The following is a 16,031-nucleotide window of genomic DNA, read 5'->3' as shown; positions in this document are numbered from 1 at the left end:
CACGCAACTGAGTGTTGGTAAACATACTATACCCCCAATCTTCGCCTAAAATAGCTAAATTAGATGCAAATATCCCAGTCCTTAAAACCGTGTAAAACCGTTAAAACTGTTTTTCAGTTGAATTATAACACGTTAAACCCAAAATTTCAACACCGTATAACAAAATGGGAGCAATTTTGTCCCCCAAATCGTACATACTGATTCTAATGGAAATTCATTGATTTTTTTGAGAATATGAAAAATAGGAATCATTGCTTCTTGAGCACGAGATGCTAATACTGAGCATGCCTTAGTCCATTTTAACGTAGAGGAAAATGTTAACCCCAAATATTCATAATAAACAGGCTTTAGATTTACCAATTTTCCACCTCTCGTGATGTGCAGTTATCCCACCATTTCGAAACACAATAACATTACTCTTGTCCACATTAACTTCAAAGCCCCATGTCTGCCAAAACCTGCTCCTTAGAACATGATATACAGTATGGTTCAAAATTATTGAGAATAGCTAAAGCATTTCATATTATTAAACGAGAACAAATCAGATAAAATTGAATGTATTGTGAAAGTGAACTGACCTTTTCATGTTGTGTAGGTAACAATTTAATATTTTATCAAGTCTCCTTGAACTTCACGGCACAGTCTAAGACAGGTAGGTATACTTCCTGTCAGAGAGGTTAGTGTCTCGTGAGTTATGCTGTCCCAGTATCGGACCACTTCTCTCTTCATGTCTTCAATTTTTGTCAACCCCTTTTGATTCACACATTCCTTTATCATCCCCCAAATGTTCTCAGTGGGATTTAAGTCAGGACTATATGCAGGAAATGGTAATGCAGTCACATTTTTCTCCTGAAACCACTGCTTGGCATGTTTTGCAGTGTGTTTAGGATCATTATCTTGCTGCAAAATCCAGTCATTTCCATAAAACACATGTGTACTTGGAAGGAGAAAATTATCTAATATGTTAGTGTAGCGTTGACTTGTCAGATTTCCCTCAAACACACACAGCGGGGTCGTTCCTAATAAGGATATCCCTCCCCATACATGAAACTTTGGGCTGTATTTAGGTCGTCGATACAACGGTGCTGACGCAGACTTTGTCCATATTTTCACATTATTGGGATATACCCATATTGAGCTTTCATCAGTAAAAATCACATTTTCCCAGTCAAAGTTTTCATGTGCCAAACACCACTCAACACGCCTGTCTTTATGTTCTTGTTTCATGAGAGGAGAAGGAATTCCAGTCTTTTTCTCCCATCCAAGATCAATCAAATTTCTTCTAACTGTAGATTTTGATATAACTGTTCTATCCCCTTTCTATCATTTCATACCTGATGTTGGAGATGCTTGCCCTTTGCTTTTTAGACGCTAAAATTCCCAGCCGGACGCGATCTGAGAAGTCCAATTTTCTGGGTCTCCCTGCTCCTTTCTGGTGCCCAAAATCCTTTCCCTCTTTAAAATTCTTCCTAATCCTATACACAGTAGAAAGAGGAGTTCCTGTTCTCTCTGCCAATGTATTTACATCATCAATTCCTTGATTACACAACTCAAAAATCAACCTTCTTTTATCTTCAGCAGACATTGTTGACAGTGCTGAGGAAAATGACGTCTGCTACAAATTCAGGGGAGGTAACTCTAATTGTACTATACTCAGTAGGCCAAGATGAGTTACCTCCCTTATACCATTACTTAGTTTTAAGTATCAGTGAATCAGTTGAGGTGTTAGGATAGCTCAAAGTAAGAAGAAAAATTCTCAATAATTATGAACCAGACTATACATGTACTGAGTCAAAAAAGAAACCCCACAAAATGTAATTTTTAAAAATAATGAACAATTTTTCTCTGATGATACATCTATGTATCCGAAATGGGATCCCTATATTTCGACTCTAAATAAACGTTAGCAAAACCCACTCAAACCCATCCATTCATCGTGCAAATGACGTTAGTGCCAAATCAGGTTTTGCACGTGCAGTCTATCACGTGATCTTCGCATCGAAGGTTTCTTCATTTGCACGTGGTTGCATTGACCCCAAGAATTGAAAAAAAAATCCTTTTAAACCATAGTTCTAACGATACTGTTATAGTGTCTACTTCAGGATAGCCCTGTCCAAAAATTTCTACAGACCAAAAACTGTGTAGCCAGGCTATATGATATCTATTATTATTCAATCTGCAATCCTGATCTTTATCACTACCGCAGAGTACATTGTTTTGTCAGCTACCTTGTTCCTCTTTGTCACTTCCATTAATTACTGTATATGACATTTATGGCCTTTATTGGTCATCCCCTTTGGCTGTGTCCGTCATCGCATCAACTGTAGAAGGAAGTGCTATTGTTTCTCTATCTGTCCTTTGTTGAATCTTTGCCTGTCTATTGTTGTTAAAAACTATATATATGTATGCTCACATCTATTCTGCAGGTGAGATGTGAGTGTGGAGACCGGCATTCCGACTGTCTTTGTAGGGACGACCTCGAGCAGGATTATGCCGCTCGCAGGAAAGGCCCGGGTGTTGAGCTGGACGTCCGCTCACCTCATCCATGTATACGTGTTTGTCATGTCTTGTGGAACCAACTAAAGAAGTTTGAATAACTATGCCTTTGTCTCCGTCAACGTAATGTTCATCAAAATCATGAGCTAATTCACCACGAGCCGATGATCACAGGCCCTCGTTGACAATACTTTAAATGTCACGATTGTCGAATGTGCGACGTGAACGTGCCGTTGGCATGTTATTGACGTTGCAAGAGAAATGGGATGCAGCCGTCGTACTGTTTATGACTTGTGAGGTCGTCTACAACAATTTAAACTGGCACCGCTTCTGATCGCCCAAGGTCGGGTCGTCCACGTGTGAAGTCACGGGCAGAAGACAGTCAAATGGTCCTATGTCACCTACGTGACAGATTTCTGCCACCTACACGGACAAGGGCTGAGATGTTTAGAGGTCGGCTGTCCTCACAGACCATTCAAAATCGGTTGCGGGCTCCCAGTGCCCATTCTCGACGTCCATACCGTGGGCCATTATTGACGCCGTTTCACCAACGTCAATGTCTTATGTGGGCCCAAAGCCACTTCCGATGGACCCAGAGAGACTGGAATCGAGTCGTCTTTAGCGATGAATCCAGGTTTACCCTCAGATTCGCGGACGACAGGCATAGAGTCTGGAGACGACGTCGTGAACGGTATGCCCAATGTTGTGTACAGGAAGTCGACAGTTTCGGGGGCGGAAGTTGCATCGTGTGAGGTGCTTTCTGTGGGAACAATCGTTCCCGACTTCTGGTCATCCGTGGAAACCTCACAGCTGCAGCTTACCGCGACCAGGTGCTCACCCCTGAACATGATAATGCTCGGCCGCATACCGCGATGATGACACGAAATGTCCTTCTAAACGCTGGAATCAACGTCATGGACTGGTCATCGAAGTCCCCTGGCCTTAATCCAATAGATCACGTTTGGGATGCACTTGGGAGAAGGCTTCGTGGTCGTAGGTGCAAGAGCAATGGCGCAGAATCTACAACCAGGGACCATATCTCTGCTACAACCAGGGACCATATCTCTGCTACAACCACGTGTTTACAAGCATCAGGCAGTCGATGAGGAGACGGTGTTTGGCAGTGGTGAATGCGCGGGGCGGCCATACACAATATTGAACTGAGATTCTGAGAGGAGTTCGTTAATGTCTATGCAGAGGCAGCAGCGCTTTCCTAGAATACTAGTAAAGATTGTACAAGTATTGTTCAGCAAAGATATCTCTCGATGTTTGTTAGGGTCATTTATGCTGCCTGATTTCTAGATCAGAATAATCATTTCCATTATTCCATGAACTTGGACACTGTCCTGCCTCCAGTATTCTATTGAATGAAAGTGTAAGGTAAGGTACATACATACATACATACATACATACATACATGCATGCATGCATGCATGCGTGCGTGCGTGCGTGCGTGCATACATGCATGCATACATGCATACATGCATGCATGCTTGCGTGCGTGCGCGCGCGCGTGCCGGCCGATCAATAACTTCTTGTTGTTCCTGCATATAAACTCAAAACATTCGGACGTAGATCCTTCAAATGTTCAGCTGCTTTCCTATGGAACTCAAGTTCTAAATCTCACCTAAAGACATTCCCTTTTCTTCACTACTGAATGTCATGTGTTGTGGAGTCAAGCGCTTTACAAATGGCCTACATTGTTATACAATCTTCAAAACTGTATATACCCTTTTACCTAAGTAAAGTTTGAGGTTTTTCTAGCAATAGTAACGTGGGTTTAATTTAGATTACTGACTCAAATAACCCATATGCGTGTTTTCAATACCAAAGGTCGATAGACATTACATTCTTTGTTACGTGACGTGATCAGATAAGGTAAACAACACAAATATCAAATTGGAGTAGTCATCAATCATACCATCCAAACATCAGAAAATAAAAAAGGCAACACTGCCTTATTTAAGTAAAATCGGACAAGAACTCAGAACTACCGGGTATATTTTCAAATCGGAGAAGAACTGCTGGGTACATTTTAAAATCGGACAAGAACTACCGGGTATATTTTCAGTCGGACAAGAACTACCGGGTATGTTTTAAAATCGGACAAGAACTACCGGGTATGTTTTAAAATAACTCATCTGATGAACATCAACCATTGTCAGTGCCCCATTGGTTAGGTTGAAAACCTGGGCCAAGGTGGACAGTTTCCCAGTCCTTCTCTTCATCACGGCAGAGGGAACATGCATGGTCTGTCCAGACTGAAGCTAGGATCCTTGTTGTATCGAAACAATTATCGCTCTGGATTAGTGCCCCTTTGATACTTGCAGAATTCCTCTACTGTAAACACTGATAGATAACCCAGGTTGTAGACGGTACGTGGTTTTGATGACGCGTCGGTGGTTTAACCGACATCACGACTTTCGGTGTTTTATAACGAAGTAACACACGTCTGTACTGTATTCATGGGCGGATCAAGGAATTTGGAAATGATGGATGGATGGGATAGGGGGAAGGGGTGTGTGGATGGAGTCTTTTTGTGTGAAATGGACTGGATTTCTTCCTTGATCAAGCACACACAGTAGGTGATGCAAACTACATGCTCCTGACAACAGCACAAACTCTGTATCCAGATTTTTCATGAATTAAGATGTATTGCCTCACTCAACAACCTAACATTATTAGTCTCCTATTTGTAGTGCAGATCTTGGTCAGAAGTTTCGGACTTTGAGGAGATAAGGCTCGTTTTAATACGATAAACATCTTGATAACCATCATATCGTCTTGACCGGGCGCCATATTGATATGAAAAGGCAGGTGATATGAAAGATGGAATCTGATTGGTGAATTTATGGGTCATGGACGGGACATGAACCTAAATAATAGTCACTTATCGTGCTGGGATGAAGGCACAGACTTCCAGCCTAGCTCAGCAGGGCGGGGTTGGCGACACTGGACTTTTACAGTCACTCGAATCCCAGTTCATTAGCGGGCAGGTGTGGCTATTAGCCTGACGATGGTCTGTCGCATAATCTTTAAAACCCGCATTGTTTTCTCGTTCGACCAACTCTTTCTGCAATGCGAAAGCCCGAAACAAAAACAAGTCCAGATTTCCACAAATTCTCAATCTCCCAATCACTGGAGTCTGTTTCACATTAAATGTAGTCAATAAAATTGCAAAATGGGTACAATGGGCTTGTCAAAATAATTTATTTTCAGAGAGTAGGTGTTACTGCAACATATGTCATATTTGGGATTTCACTTCCTCAGTAAAGTTCAAATTCTAGTACTTTTTTGGTTGAGTCCCATCCGGGATTCGAACCTGCACCCTCAGAGTCAGGCACCTAATCGCCAGCACACAAAGTTAGCCGCCTAACCCCCTCAGCCACCGCGACTTCCACAAAAATGTAAGTTGGACAACTGGTAGTCTAGACTGCGTACTTTGTGAACCCCTCTGATAAGTGTAAATTGGCACGGCTCCCACGGCCGAAAGTTATGATTACACGATGCCATTTAGGAAGTCAGCCGCCTAACCCGCTCAGCCACCGCGAAAAAAAATACTAGAATTTGTACTTTACTGAGGAAGTGAAATCCCAAATATGACATATGTTGCATTTGACCACTTCCTAAATGGCATCGTGTAACGAAGTGTTACTGCAGCCTAGTAGTTAAATCGTTCATTCTTCCATGAAAGGTTCGAGTTGGATTACCCATTCGTATTCAGACAGAGTCCTATACCGACCTACTAACCTTTCCATTCAGTCGTTCACGAAACGTAACACTAAACACCTGACCCATTACGCCACCTACAGGTCACGTGTTGTCGGTTGATATCACAGTGATATATCTGCCCTCTGTATCGCGTTGTTCCCGTCATGTCGTGGAGTAAGACCGTGTTGATACTGGGAGTGGTCGGCGCGTTGTTTGTGCAAGTGTATTTTGATGCCAGGGTGCCCGAAGCCATCAGTGAGAGATGGACTGCTAAAATAATAGATGCATGTTTAAAGACATATGGTCACACGGTAAGTAACCGTTCATCTGTTTACTGACAGGGTAAACGTGTCGCAACGGGTTCTGCATCCAGTTGCAAGATAGCCCCAGTGAGTTGGGAGATTCTGGACTGAGGAAATCTAGACTTGCTACATACAGGGCTTTAGCATCGCAGAGGGGCTAAAATCCTTGATGGCATGCTTGTAGTAAGAGGCGACTGACGGGATCAGGTTTTCAGGCTCGTTGGCTTGGTTAACTCATGTAGTCGGTTCCCATTTGTGCAGATGGCTGCTCATGGTTTTGATCATTGGATTGTCTGATCCAGACTCGATTATTTTCAGACCGCCGCCATATGGCAGGAATATTGGTGAGTGCGACGTAAAGCTAAACTCACTCACTCTTAGAGGGGGCTAGACAGAAGGGAAAATAATGTCGTTCACGGACTGTGAGACAGACTACCTCAACTGTAACGCTGCTATTGTTCGCCATTGACGACCTTGGCCTTGACCTGTCCCACACTGAAAAGAATCAGCTATATGGTGGGACATATTTTATTTATAGCTAATGAGCTCCCTGGCTCTTTTAAGTGCGGGGCAGATCAAGGCCAAGGTCAAAGGAGAACCGACATGACGTAATCCTGTTTGCGTTGACAAGTGCCATCAATTCAACATGTTTTCATGCATGTCGTTTGTGTACACTGTGAAATAAACAAGGAAGGAAGTAACTGAGTTACTGCTGCAAATTCTGGGCAGGGAGTTTGGCTCGGAATCGAGAAATCACGATTTTTTGAGTTTCCGAAGCTCCAGAAGTACTTCTTCAATTTTTGTGCTATATCTCTCATTTTGTAGGTAAATCTGTTGGTTTGACATATGTGCATACTTTTTATGGGATACATACAATGGGCATTGTTGAATTTGCCATCAAACGAACTTGGTGTGTTGACCTCGTTACACGCCTTTTATTTATTAATTTGTTTGTTTGTTGTTTTTTTAATCGCGACAATATCCAGATCACCCGCTCAAAAGTGCTTACATATAGTGCTAAAACCCTGTTAGAGACAGTACACACCTTAATGGCAGTATTGTCGTCACAAACCCCTGTAGTATATTAGAATTATTTTGGAATAATGTACATGAGGAGTCATAAATGTACTTCTCACATCGTTATATAATTGACACACAAACAGAACGTTTATGTCTTCTTTGGAGAACATTTTAGATGAGTTTGGCAACGGGTCCATAAACATTCCTCAAGAGGGGTGTTTGAGTATCTCCCAGTTTCTGTGTTGAAGCCAGATCTGAATATAGATGCTAAATATTTAAGAAAACAACAAACCCACCCATATACTGTTAAGAAAAATAACTCTCTATGTGCAGAAGTGACTTAAATATAGGTATAAGAATCGGATAAATTATCAGTTAATACTAAGTTATTACTGTAACAACAACAACAACAAAAGAAAGTATATAGAAATATGAACAGGAACAGAGCTTGCTCAGTTTTTCATTCATCTGGAATCGAGGGAATATTTATGCCTCAGGTATTAAACAGAATTCCTGCATGGAAACCGGATTGCCTCCAGTATGTTCTGGTGTAAACCAGTAAATGCTATATTCATGTATTATGGTGGTGATAATTTGTTTTCGCACCCGAACCGAACACCATGACCGGAACCCCATGTCTAGAACCCCATAAGGGGAACCCCATGACTGGAAACCCATGATTGAGTGGAGCCCCATGTCTGGATCCTCACGGCAGGTAGCACTATGACTGGAACCCCATAACCAGATTCCCATGACCAGATCCCCATGACCGGAGGCCCGTGTCCGGAGGCCCATGGCTGGAGCCCCATGACCGGAACACCATGGTTTGGAACCCCATGATTCCGAACCCCACTGGATCCCCATTACTGGATCCCCATGGCCTGAGCCACATGAGTCGACCACAATGATTAGGAAGACTTTTGTAGGATATTGGACCCAACAGGGTGGTAGGTGGGGCACATGTTAACTTGTGTTTTGTACGCAGTAGAAAATAATATTGGTAAGCGTAAAATATCCCTCCCTGTGTTTATTTGTATGGCATTCTTTACTTAATTAATCTCCAAATAGCGCCACTTTATGAACTTTCATGTTCATAGTATCCATATAAGTTCGGTTTGACACGTTCAGTGGCCGTGGGGTCAAACATTACGAGTTTGATCAGCTGTTCAACTGGTTATGCATTTGTCCCCACACCACACGTTGTTCTTCTTCCTTCAGGTGTCCCTCATGTCCTTATTTGGGTATGGGGATGTATTTTCTGCGAGGGCCCGGAAGCTTGGAGACCAGTTTGCCTTGTTCCAGATGACAGGGTCGCCATGGGGACTTGGTGAGGACCAGGAGTTGAAGGTGAGTCCGTTTGAGTCAGTAGCGGACCGATGAATTGCAAATTTTATCATTGTACAAAATTACCACATAAATATAAACAGTACTCATGTTTATCATTTACTAATACCCATAAACATTTTCCGGACTCCACCAAAAAAGTTGTTTGACAAACTATCAACACTGAAAACGCGAAAGTTGTTATATGTTGCGGCTGGGTGAAACCGCAGAAACGGAATAGCTAGTCTTCGTTACATTTATTCTACACAAAAACGCGTCTGGCTTGGTGGGCGAATGAAGCAGAGGAGGTAACTCTGCAAGTCCCCATGGCGGACTCGTAATTCAACAAGTATAGTTAGATATAACCCTCCTGTTGAACCGGAAGCTGGAAGGTAGAGTGAATGGAGGAGAACGATCTGATTTGCCAGGATTGGCGCATAAAATGTTGAATAAAATATATTTCGCGTGAGTAATTATTACACATTGGGTTGGAAATCTGAGAGCACAACCCAGTGAGGATATGGGTGTGATGGTGGGGATATTTTTTTGACATGAAAATACGAACCGAAACGAGGGAATTCGAAATGCTTTGCCAACCTTTGTTCGCTCGCATCCATGAAGGGTGGCCAATTTCCACTACAGTTTGCCTGAGCGTGGTTTTCCTGTAACATTGTGCAATGAACTGACCCACGGATTGATTAACTGGTAAAATCCAATGAATTTCATAATTTACCTACCCCGGCATACCTCTTTGTCTCGTGTGATTCTTTCGTTGCACTGGAGCGGTGGGGATAGACAAGCGTTCGATTCTCCACACGTGTGCACTGTGTGAAGCTCATTTCTGGTGTTCCCCTTCGTGAAATTCCTGGAATATTGCTAAAAGCGGCGTAAGATCATTCTCACTCACTCACTTTCGTTCCACTTGAAACTGAGGAAGGAAGGCAGCTTAACTGATGGACCATCTAGCGACGAGTTAGACAATATGGGTACAAATCAACAACTCACGAAACAGACCTTGATAAAATCGAAAATTCTGTGCATAGGAAAGGGGAAACAACTCGTATTGTCCTATTGTCCAGAGAATCACCATTACCGCCTAACAGTCCCTGAAACACATTGCATCCAGCACCCCTCTTTCTGTAATGCCAAAACCCCGCTGAGGCTCGTCTAGAGTTTCTTCTGGCCTGAATATACCATGAACCTCGGTCACATTTTCAATTTAAAGTTGTTTGTTTCTGTCAAAATTAACATCAAATTTAAGTGTCAAGCTAATGTAAAGAAAGGGGCATTTTTGTCATCATTACATCTACATAAGTATAAATAACTGCCAATATAAATTATTCTTTCAACGGAATTCTTATTTAAAAGTGAATTTTGGATTTGACATACTTGTGTTACACTTGATTAACCTCTCCTATATTTAAGAAAACCTGACATTTATCTCAACGAAACACGTGTTTACAGGTAATAGGAACATGTTAATGAGGGGAATATATTTTACAGATACACGACACTCAGTTTGATGGTGTCCCGGTACGGGTGTACGAGCCTGTGGCGGATCTTGACTCTTCCAGCAGGCCTGTCGTTGTCTACTTCCATGGTGGCGGGTGGAGTTTCCTGTCTGTTGGTAGGTCACGCCAAGGTTTGATAAATAGAGGACAGATATGTAGGGTTGATGTAGACGGGGGATAGACAGGTATGTAGGATTCATGTAGACAGGGTATAGACAGGTATACAGGGTTGATGTAGAAAGAGGGGAGACACATATACAGGACCGGTACACAGGGTTCATCCGCACCGGGAGGGAAGACAGATATACATGTTTGATGTAGACAGAGGATAGACAGATACAAGGTTGATATGGAGAGAGGACAGACTGGTAATTAGGGTTCATGTAGACAGGGGATAGACAGGTACACAGGTTTGATGTAGACAGAGGATAAACAGGTATACAGGGTTGATGTAGACAGGGTAGACAGATGTACAGGGTTGATGGAGACAGAGGGTAGACACATATACATTGATTAATGTAGACAAAGGGTTGACAGGTATGTAGGGTACACCCACACCGGGAGGCTAGACAGATGTAGAGGGCTGATGTAGACAGGGTAGACAGATATATAGGGTTGATGTAGACAGAGAGTAGATAGATAAACCAGTCTAAGTAAACTTAGTCTCAGTGTATTTCGTTACAATCCACCACTGAGTAGTGGAGTACAACGAAAAGTACTGAGGATAAGTTTACTTAGACTGATAGATATACAGGGTTGTTGTAGACAGAGGGTAGACATGCGTACAGGGTTGATGTAGAGAGAGGATAGACAGATAAACAGGGCTGATGTAGACAGAATGTAGACACTTATACTGGGTTGATGTAAACAGAAGGTGGACAGCTATACGGGGTTCATGTAGACAGAAGGTAGACAGATATACAGGGCTGATGTAGACAGAAGGTAGACAGTTATACAGGGCCGATGTAGACAGAAGGTAGACAGTTATACAGGGTTGATGTAGACAGAAGGTAGACAGATGCATATGTACAGGGTTGATGTAGACAGAAGGTAGACAGATGTATATGTACAGGGCTGGTGTAGACAGAAGGTAGACAGTTATACAGGGTTGATGTAGACAGAAGGTAGACAGATGCATATGTTCAGGGTTGATGTAGACAGACTTGACCCCCGACGTGATTGGACATGTTCCACCAACGTGTCCCACTAACGTTTCCGACCTATGTGTCCCGCTCACTTTACCCACCGACATGATTGGACGACATGTCCCACGTTTCTGATCCGCCCACGTGTTCTACCTAAGTGACCCACTGATTTTACCCACCGACGTGATTTGGAGGCATGTCCCACCTACGTGTCCCACGTGTCCTACCTAAGTGACCCACTGATTTTACCCACCGACGTGATTTGGAGGCATGTCCCACCTCCGTGTCCCACGTGTCCTACCTAAGGGACCCACTGATTTTACCCACCGACGTGATTTGGAGGCATGTCCCACCTACGTGTCCCACGTGTCCTACCTAAGTGACCCACTGATTTTACCCACCGACGTGATTTGGAGGCATGTCCCACCTACGTGTCCCACGTGTGATGTTTTACAGCATCCTTGTTTCGTTTGTTGCGTCATCATTCGCATTATGTAGAGACATTTGGAATTTCTCAAATACCTCAGGTAACGTCTTGTTATGAAACAGGTATGTAATATACGCTTCAGGTTAGAATTCTTAATTTTACAAGACTGCAGTCTGTAATGTGAATGTGAAGCTTTTGACGGTACATGTGAAATGACCTCAATGGGGAGTTTCCTCTACACCAGATGCATACGACCCACTCACCCGGAAGCTGGCCAAGGACACGGGTTATGTCGTCATCTCGGTAGAGTAAGTATTCCGGGCTGCCTGAGTGAGTGAGTGAGTGAGTGAGTGAGTGAGTGAGTGAGTGAGTGAGTGAGTGAGTGAGTGAGTGAGTGAGTGAGTGAGTGAGTGAGTGAGTGAGTGAGTGAGTGAGTGAGTGAGTGTAAGTGACTGAACGATATTCCAGGTTCAGTATGACGACATATACAATATCGAACCTGGACTTTACAATCTAGTGACGTCATCGTACAATCTAACCAGTCTGATTTTGACCTTACGAATAAGTGTGTTCGCTCGGAGACGAGCACAGGTTACGAACACGTATTACATAATATGCACGTCATGTGATAAACCTGGTGTGAATCACGTGCTATAAACTCCTACTAACTCGATCCTGAAACTCGGTCCTCTTTCATGTGACACGAACCAGGGATTGCGGGCTGCGCCTGCTGTCTGCAGATAAACTGTCTGGACCAGAGAGACAGGTGACTGGCGTCATTAGTATTGATCCCGCAAGTCAGTGAATCTGACCATGCGATCATGTTAGTCACCTCTTATGAACTGCTGTGATCGTCAATATTCATGCCATTCTTGCTATCAGGAAAAGGTTCTGACTGAAAATATTGACTGCCCTCTCAATAGAGTGAACCATCAATATCAGCCTAAGGCCTTGTAGATTAAATTATCACTTAAGGTGAAAGAGAATTTCCTTTATAGGTTGAGCGATGTGCCGGAGCGTTGTTTTGAGTATGTTTTGATGCAACGACAGGCTAAATCATTTTCATATTGTAATGTCTAAATGATTTCGAGAGAGACATGCCCTAGTTTCACAACGCAGTTTCTTGTGTTTCTGATCTATTTGTCTTATTATATCCTTGCGTTTGAGTTTATGTCCTTGCCTCCCGAACTATCCATTAACGTGGAATACAAGGATTATGTGTGGAAATCCTGAGGTCTATTTAACGAAATAGAGTGGAGATAAAATACTCTGGATGCTCAAGTCAGATCCAGTTTAATGTCGAGTTCTGTTGGCAGTTACCGCTTAGCGCCGGAACACCCCTACCCAGCTGCCTTTGACGACTGTGTTAAAGTTGTGGAATATATCCTAGAGAACAGCCAAGACCTGGGACTAAATCCGACACGTGTAGCCGTGGCAGGAGACAGTGCGGGTGGTAATTTGGCTGCTGCTGTATCCCTCCGCCTTAAGGAAAAGATTCGTGTGCAGGTTCTGCTCGTTCCTGTTCTTCAAGTTCTGAATTTCAACACGACCGGTTTTATTGAAAATGTTTCGTATATGAGAAAATCCTTCAATGACCCAGACAACGTTCTACTTTGGCTGAGTTATGCAGGAATTGATTTTAAATTCCTCTCCCAGTTTCTTTCCAATAACCATACTTCTGTTGAACTGAAAAACTCAAAATATGCTGAGTACGTCAATCCTGACAAACTAGTTCCTAAATATTACATACGTACACTAGCCTTGAGAGATACAGAACAAAGAAAAGATTTCGGTAACAAAGAATTATGGGAGAAGATCAAAGAACGTCTCCTTGATCCATACTTGGCTCCACTGATGGCAGACGATGCCATGTTAAGACGAACTGCGCATGCGTATGTAATGACAGCCGGATATGACATCATTAGAGATGACGGTATTATGTACGTGTCGAGACTGAAGGCCGTTGGTACAAAAGCAATGATTAGGAATTTCCCGGAAGCTTTCCACCATGCTTTGTGGTTCCACAGTGGACCTCTCCGGGTTAACGTCGGGACTAGGATTGTGAGGGATGTCACTAACTTCTTGAAGAATCACCTGTAACTACTTGTTGTGAGGGATGTCACTAACTTCTTGAAGAATCACCTGTAACTACTTGTTGTGAGGGATGTCACTAACTTCTTGAAGAATCACCTGTAACTACTTGTTGTGAGGGATGTCACTAACTTCTTGAAGAATCACCTGTAACTACTTGTTGTGAGGGATGTCACTAACTTCTTGTAGAACAACCTTTTTCACCTTCGTGTGAGGGGTGTCACTAACTTCTTGTAGAACAACCTGTAGCAATATGTTGTGAGGGATGATTTCACAAACTTCTTATAGAACTGTTTGTAGCAACATGTTGTTAGGAATTATTTCACAAACTTCTTGTAGAACCATCTCTTGCAACTTGTTATGCGGGATGTTGTCACAAGCTTCTTATAGAATCATCTGTAGCAACGTGTTTCTATTAAAGCCTTGATCAGTGTTGTTGCACAAAATAGATATTTTGATTTCAACTTCTTTCACCTTCGAACGCGTTTCAATCAGTCAGTCAGTCAGCCAGTCACTCATTCAGTCACTCGAATGTCACTAGCCTCTAGTAGAACAACCTGTAGCAACACGTCGTGAGGGATGTCATTAACTTCTAGAAAAACCATTTGTTGCAACACGTTATGAGGGATGATTTCACTAGTTTCTTGAAGAAGATTCCGTACCAATTTGTTTCAATTAAAGCCTTGACCCGTGCTGTTGCACAGAGTAGGTATTTTGATTTCAACTTCTTTCACCTTCGAACGCGTTTACTGCCACACTACCGCACCGGCTCCACGTTTGAAGAAGAGAGAACGTTAATACCCAAAGTTATCCCGGTGGACTGCGAATTCTAAAATGCCACTTCAATATTATTATCACTTTCTACAAATGACGTTTTTAGAGGCGAACAACCGTTGCTCAGTGGAATTACGTTTACAATTTAATTTGGCCAAGTGATAGCCACTTTTACAAAGAACATTTTTATATATTTATACCTCAATCGTATTTTGCTGTGTTATCGTCCCTTATCTCGTTATTGTAGCCACGTAAAACACTGCTTCTTATATATGATGATGGTCTGATTGGATAATTGCCATCACAATCCAGAATGAAATATTAAGGTACCAATAATAGACACGTGTTTGTATTCATCTGACTCAGACGGAGTCTGTTGTAGGAACCGCATGGAGAGGTTGTTACCGGAAGCACTACTGACATCGTCCCCGGACTGCCTGCATTCAGTCACTCAATCAATCAGCCACTCAGTCAGACGCTCACTCAATCACTCACTCACTCAGTGTCTCAGTCAGTAAGTCACTCATTCATTCAGTCACGCAGCCAGTCAGTCAATGTGTCAGTCACTAAGTGTGTCATCACTCAGTCACTCACTCAATCAATCATTTGATCAACCAACCAATCGATCATTCAGGCAGTCACTGAGTCAGTTAGTTACGCAGTCAGTTAGTCAGTCTGTCAGGATCTGTGAGAAGTAGAGTAGGTCTTCAGCAACGCATTTTTTCCATAAAACTCAACTATGCTTGTCGTAAGAGACGACTAACGGAATCGGGTGGTCAGGCTTTCTGACTTGGTTGACACATGGTATCGGTTCCCAATTGCGCAGATTGATGCTCATGCTGTTGACAACGTATTGTCTGGTCCAGACTCGATTATTCACAGACCACAGCCATAATGCTGGAATATTGCTGAGTGCGGCGTAAAACTAAACTCAGTCAATCTGTCAATCAGTCACTCACTCACTCACCCACCCACAAAATGATCCAACCAACCAATCGATCTATCCATCCATCATTCATCCATCCTTTAACCAACCAACCAACTATTACCAACCAATCAATCAATCACATAGGATGATGATAAATTGATATAGGATGATGATATAAAGGACGATGATATAAAACTGTACCGAGCCGAAATGAGTTTAAAGGGATATTTCTTGCATTTTTCATGCGCGCCTTACACTAAGGCGCAAGCTGGGGGACACAGTGGATAAAAATGCCACTGCTCT

The 16,031-nt window shown here is 42.7% G+C and overlaps 1 protein-coding gene across 1 annotated transcript; it reads left to right on the top strand.

Annotated features, from left to right (window-relative positions):
* The first annotated feature begins 6,319 nt into the window (after nt 1-6,319).
* Nucleotides 6,320-15,939, top strand: LOC137280087 (arylacetamide deacetylase-like). Its single transcript, XM_067811860.1, has 5 exons — nt 6,320-6,518; nt 8,748-8,876; nt 10,356-10,479; nt 12,180-12,243; nt 13,252-15,939. Exons 1-5 carry the CDS (start codon nt 6,372-6,374, stop codon nt 14,033-14,035), a joined length of 1,248 nt encoding a protein of 415 aa, XP_067667961.1. The 5' UTR covers nt 6,320-6,371; the 3' UTR covers nt 14,036-15,939.
* Nucleotides 15,940-16,031: the final 92 nt, after the last annotated feature.

The sequence above is a fragment of the Haliotis asinina genome, chromosome 1, assembly GCF_037392515.1.
Source record: "Haliotis asinina isolate JCU_RB_2024 chromosome 1, JCU_Hal_asi_v2, whole genome shotgun sequence".
NCBI lineage: Eukaryota > Metazoa > Mollusca > Gastropoda > Lepetellida > Haliotidae > Haliotis > Haliotis asinina.
This window is presented reverse-complemented; position numbering and strand designations above follow the sequence as displayed.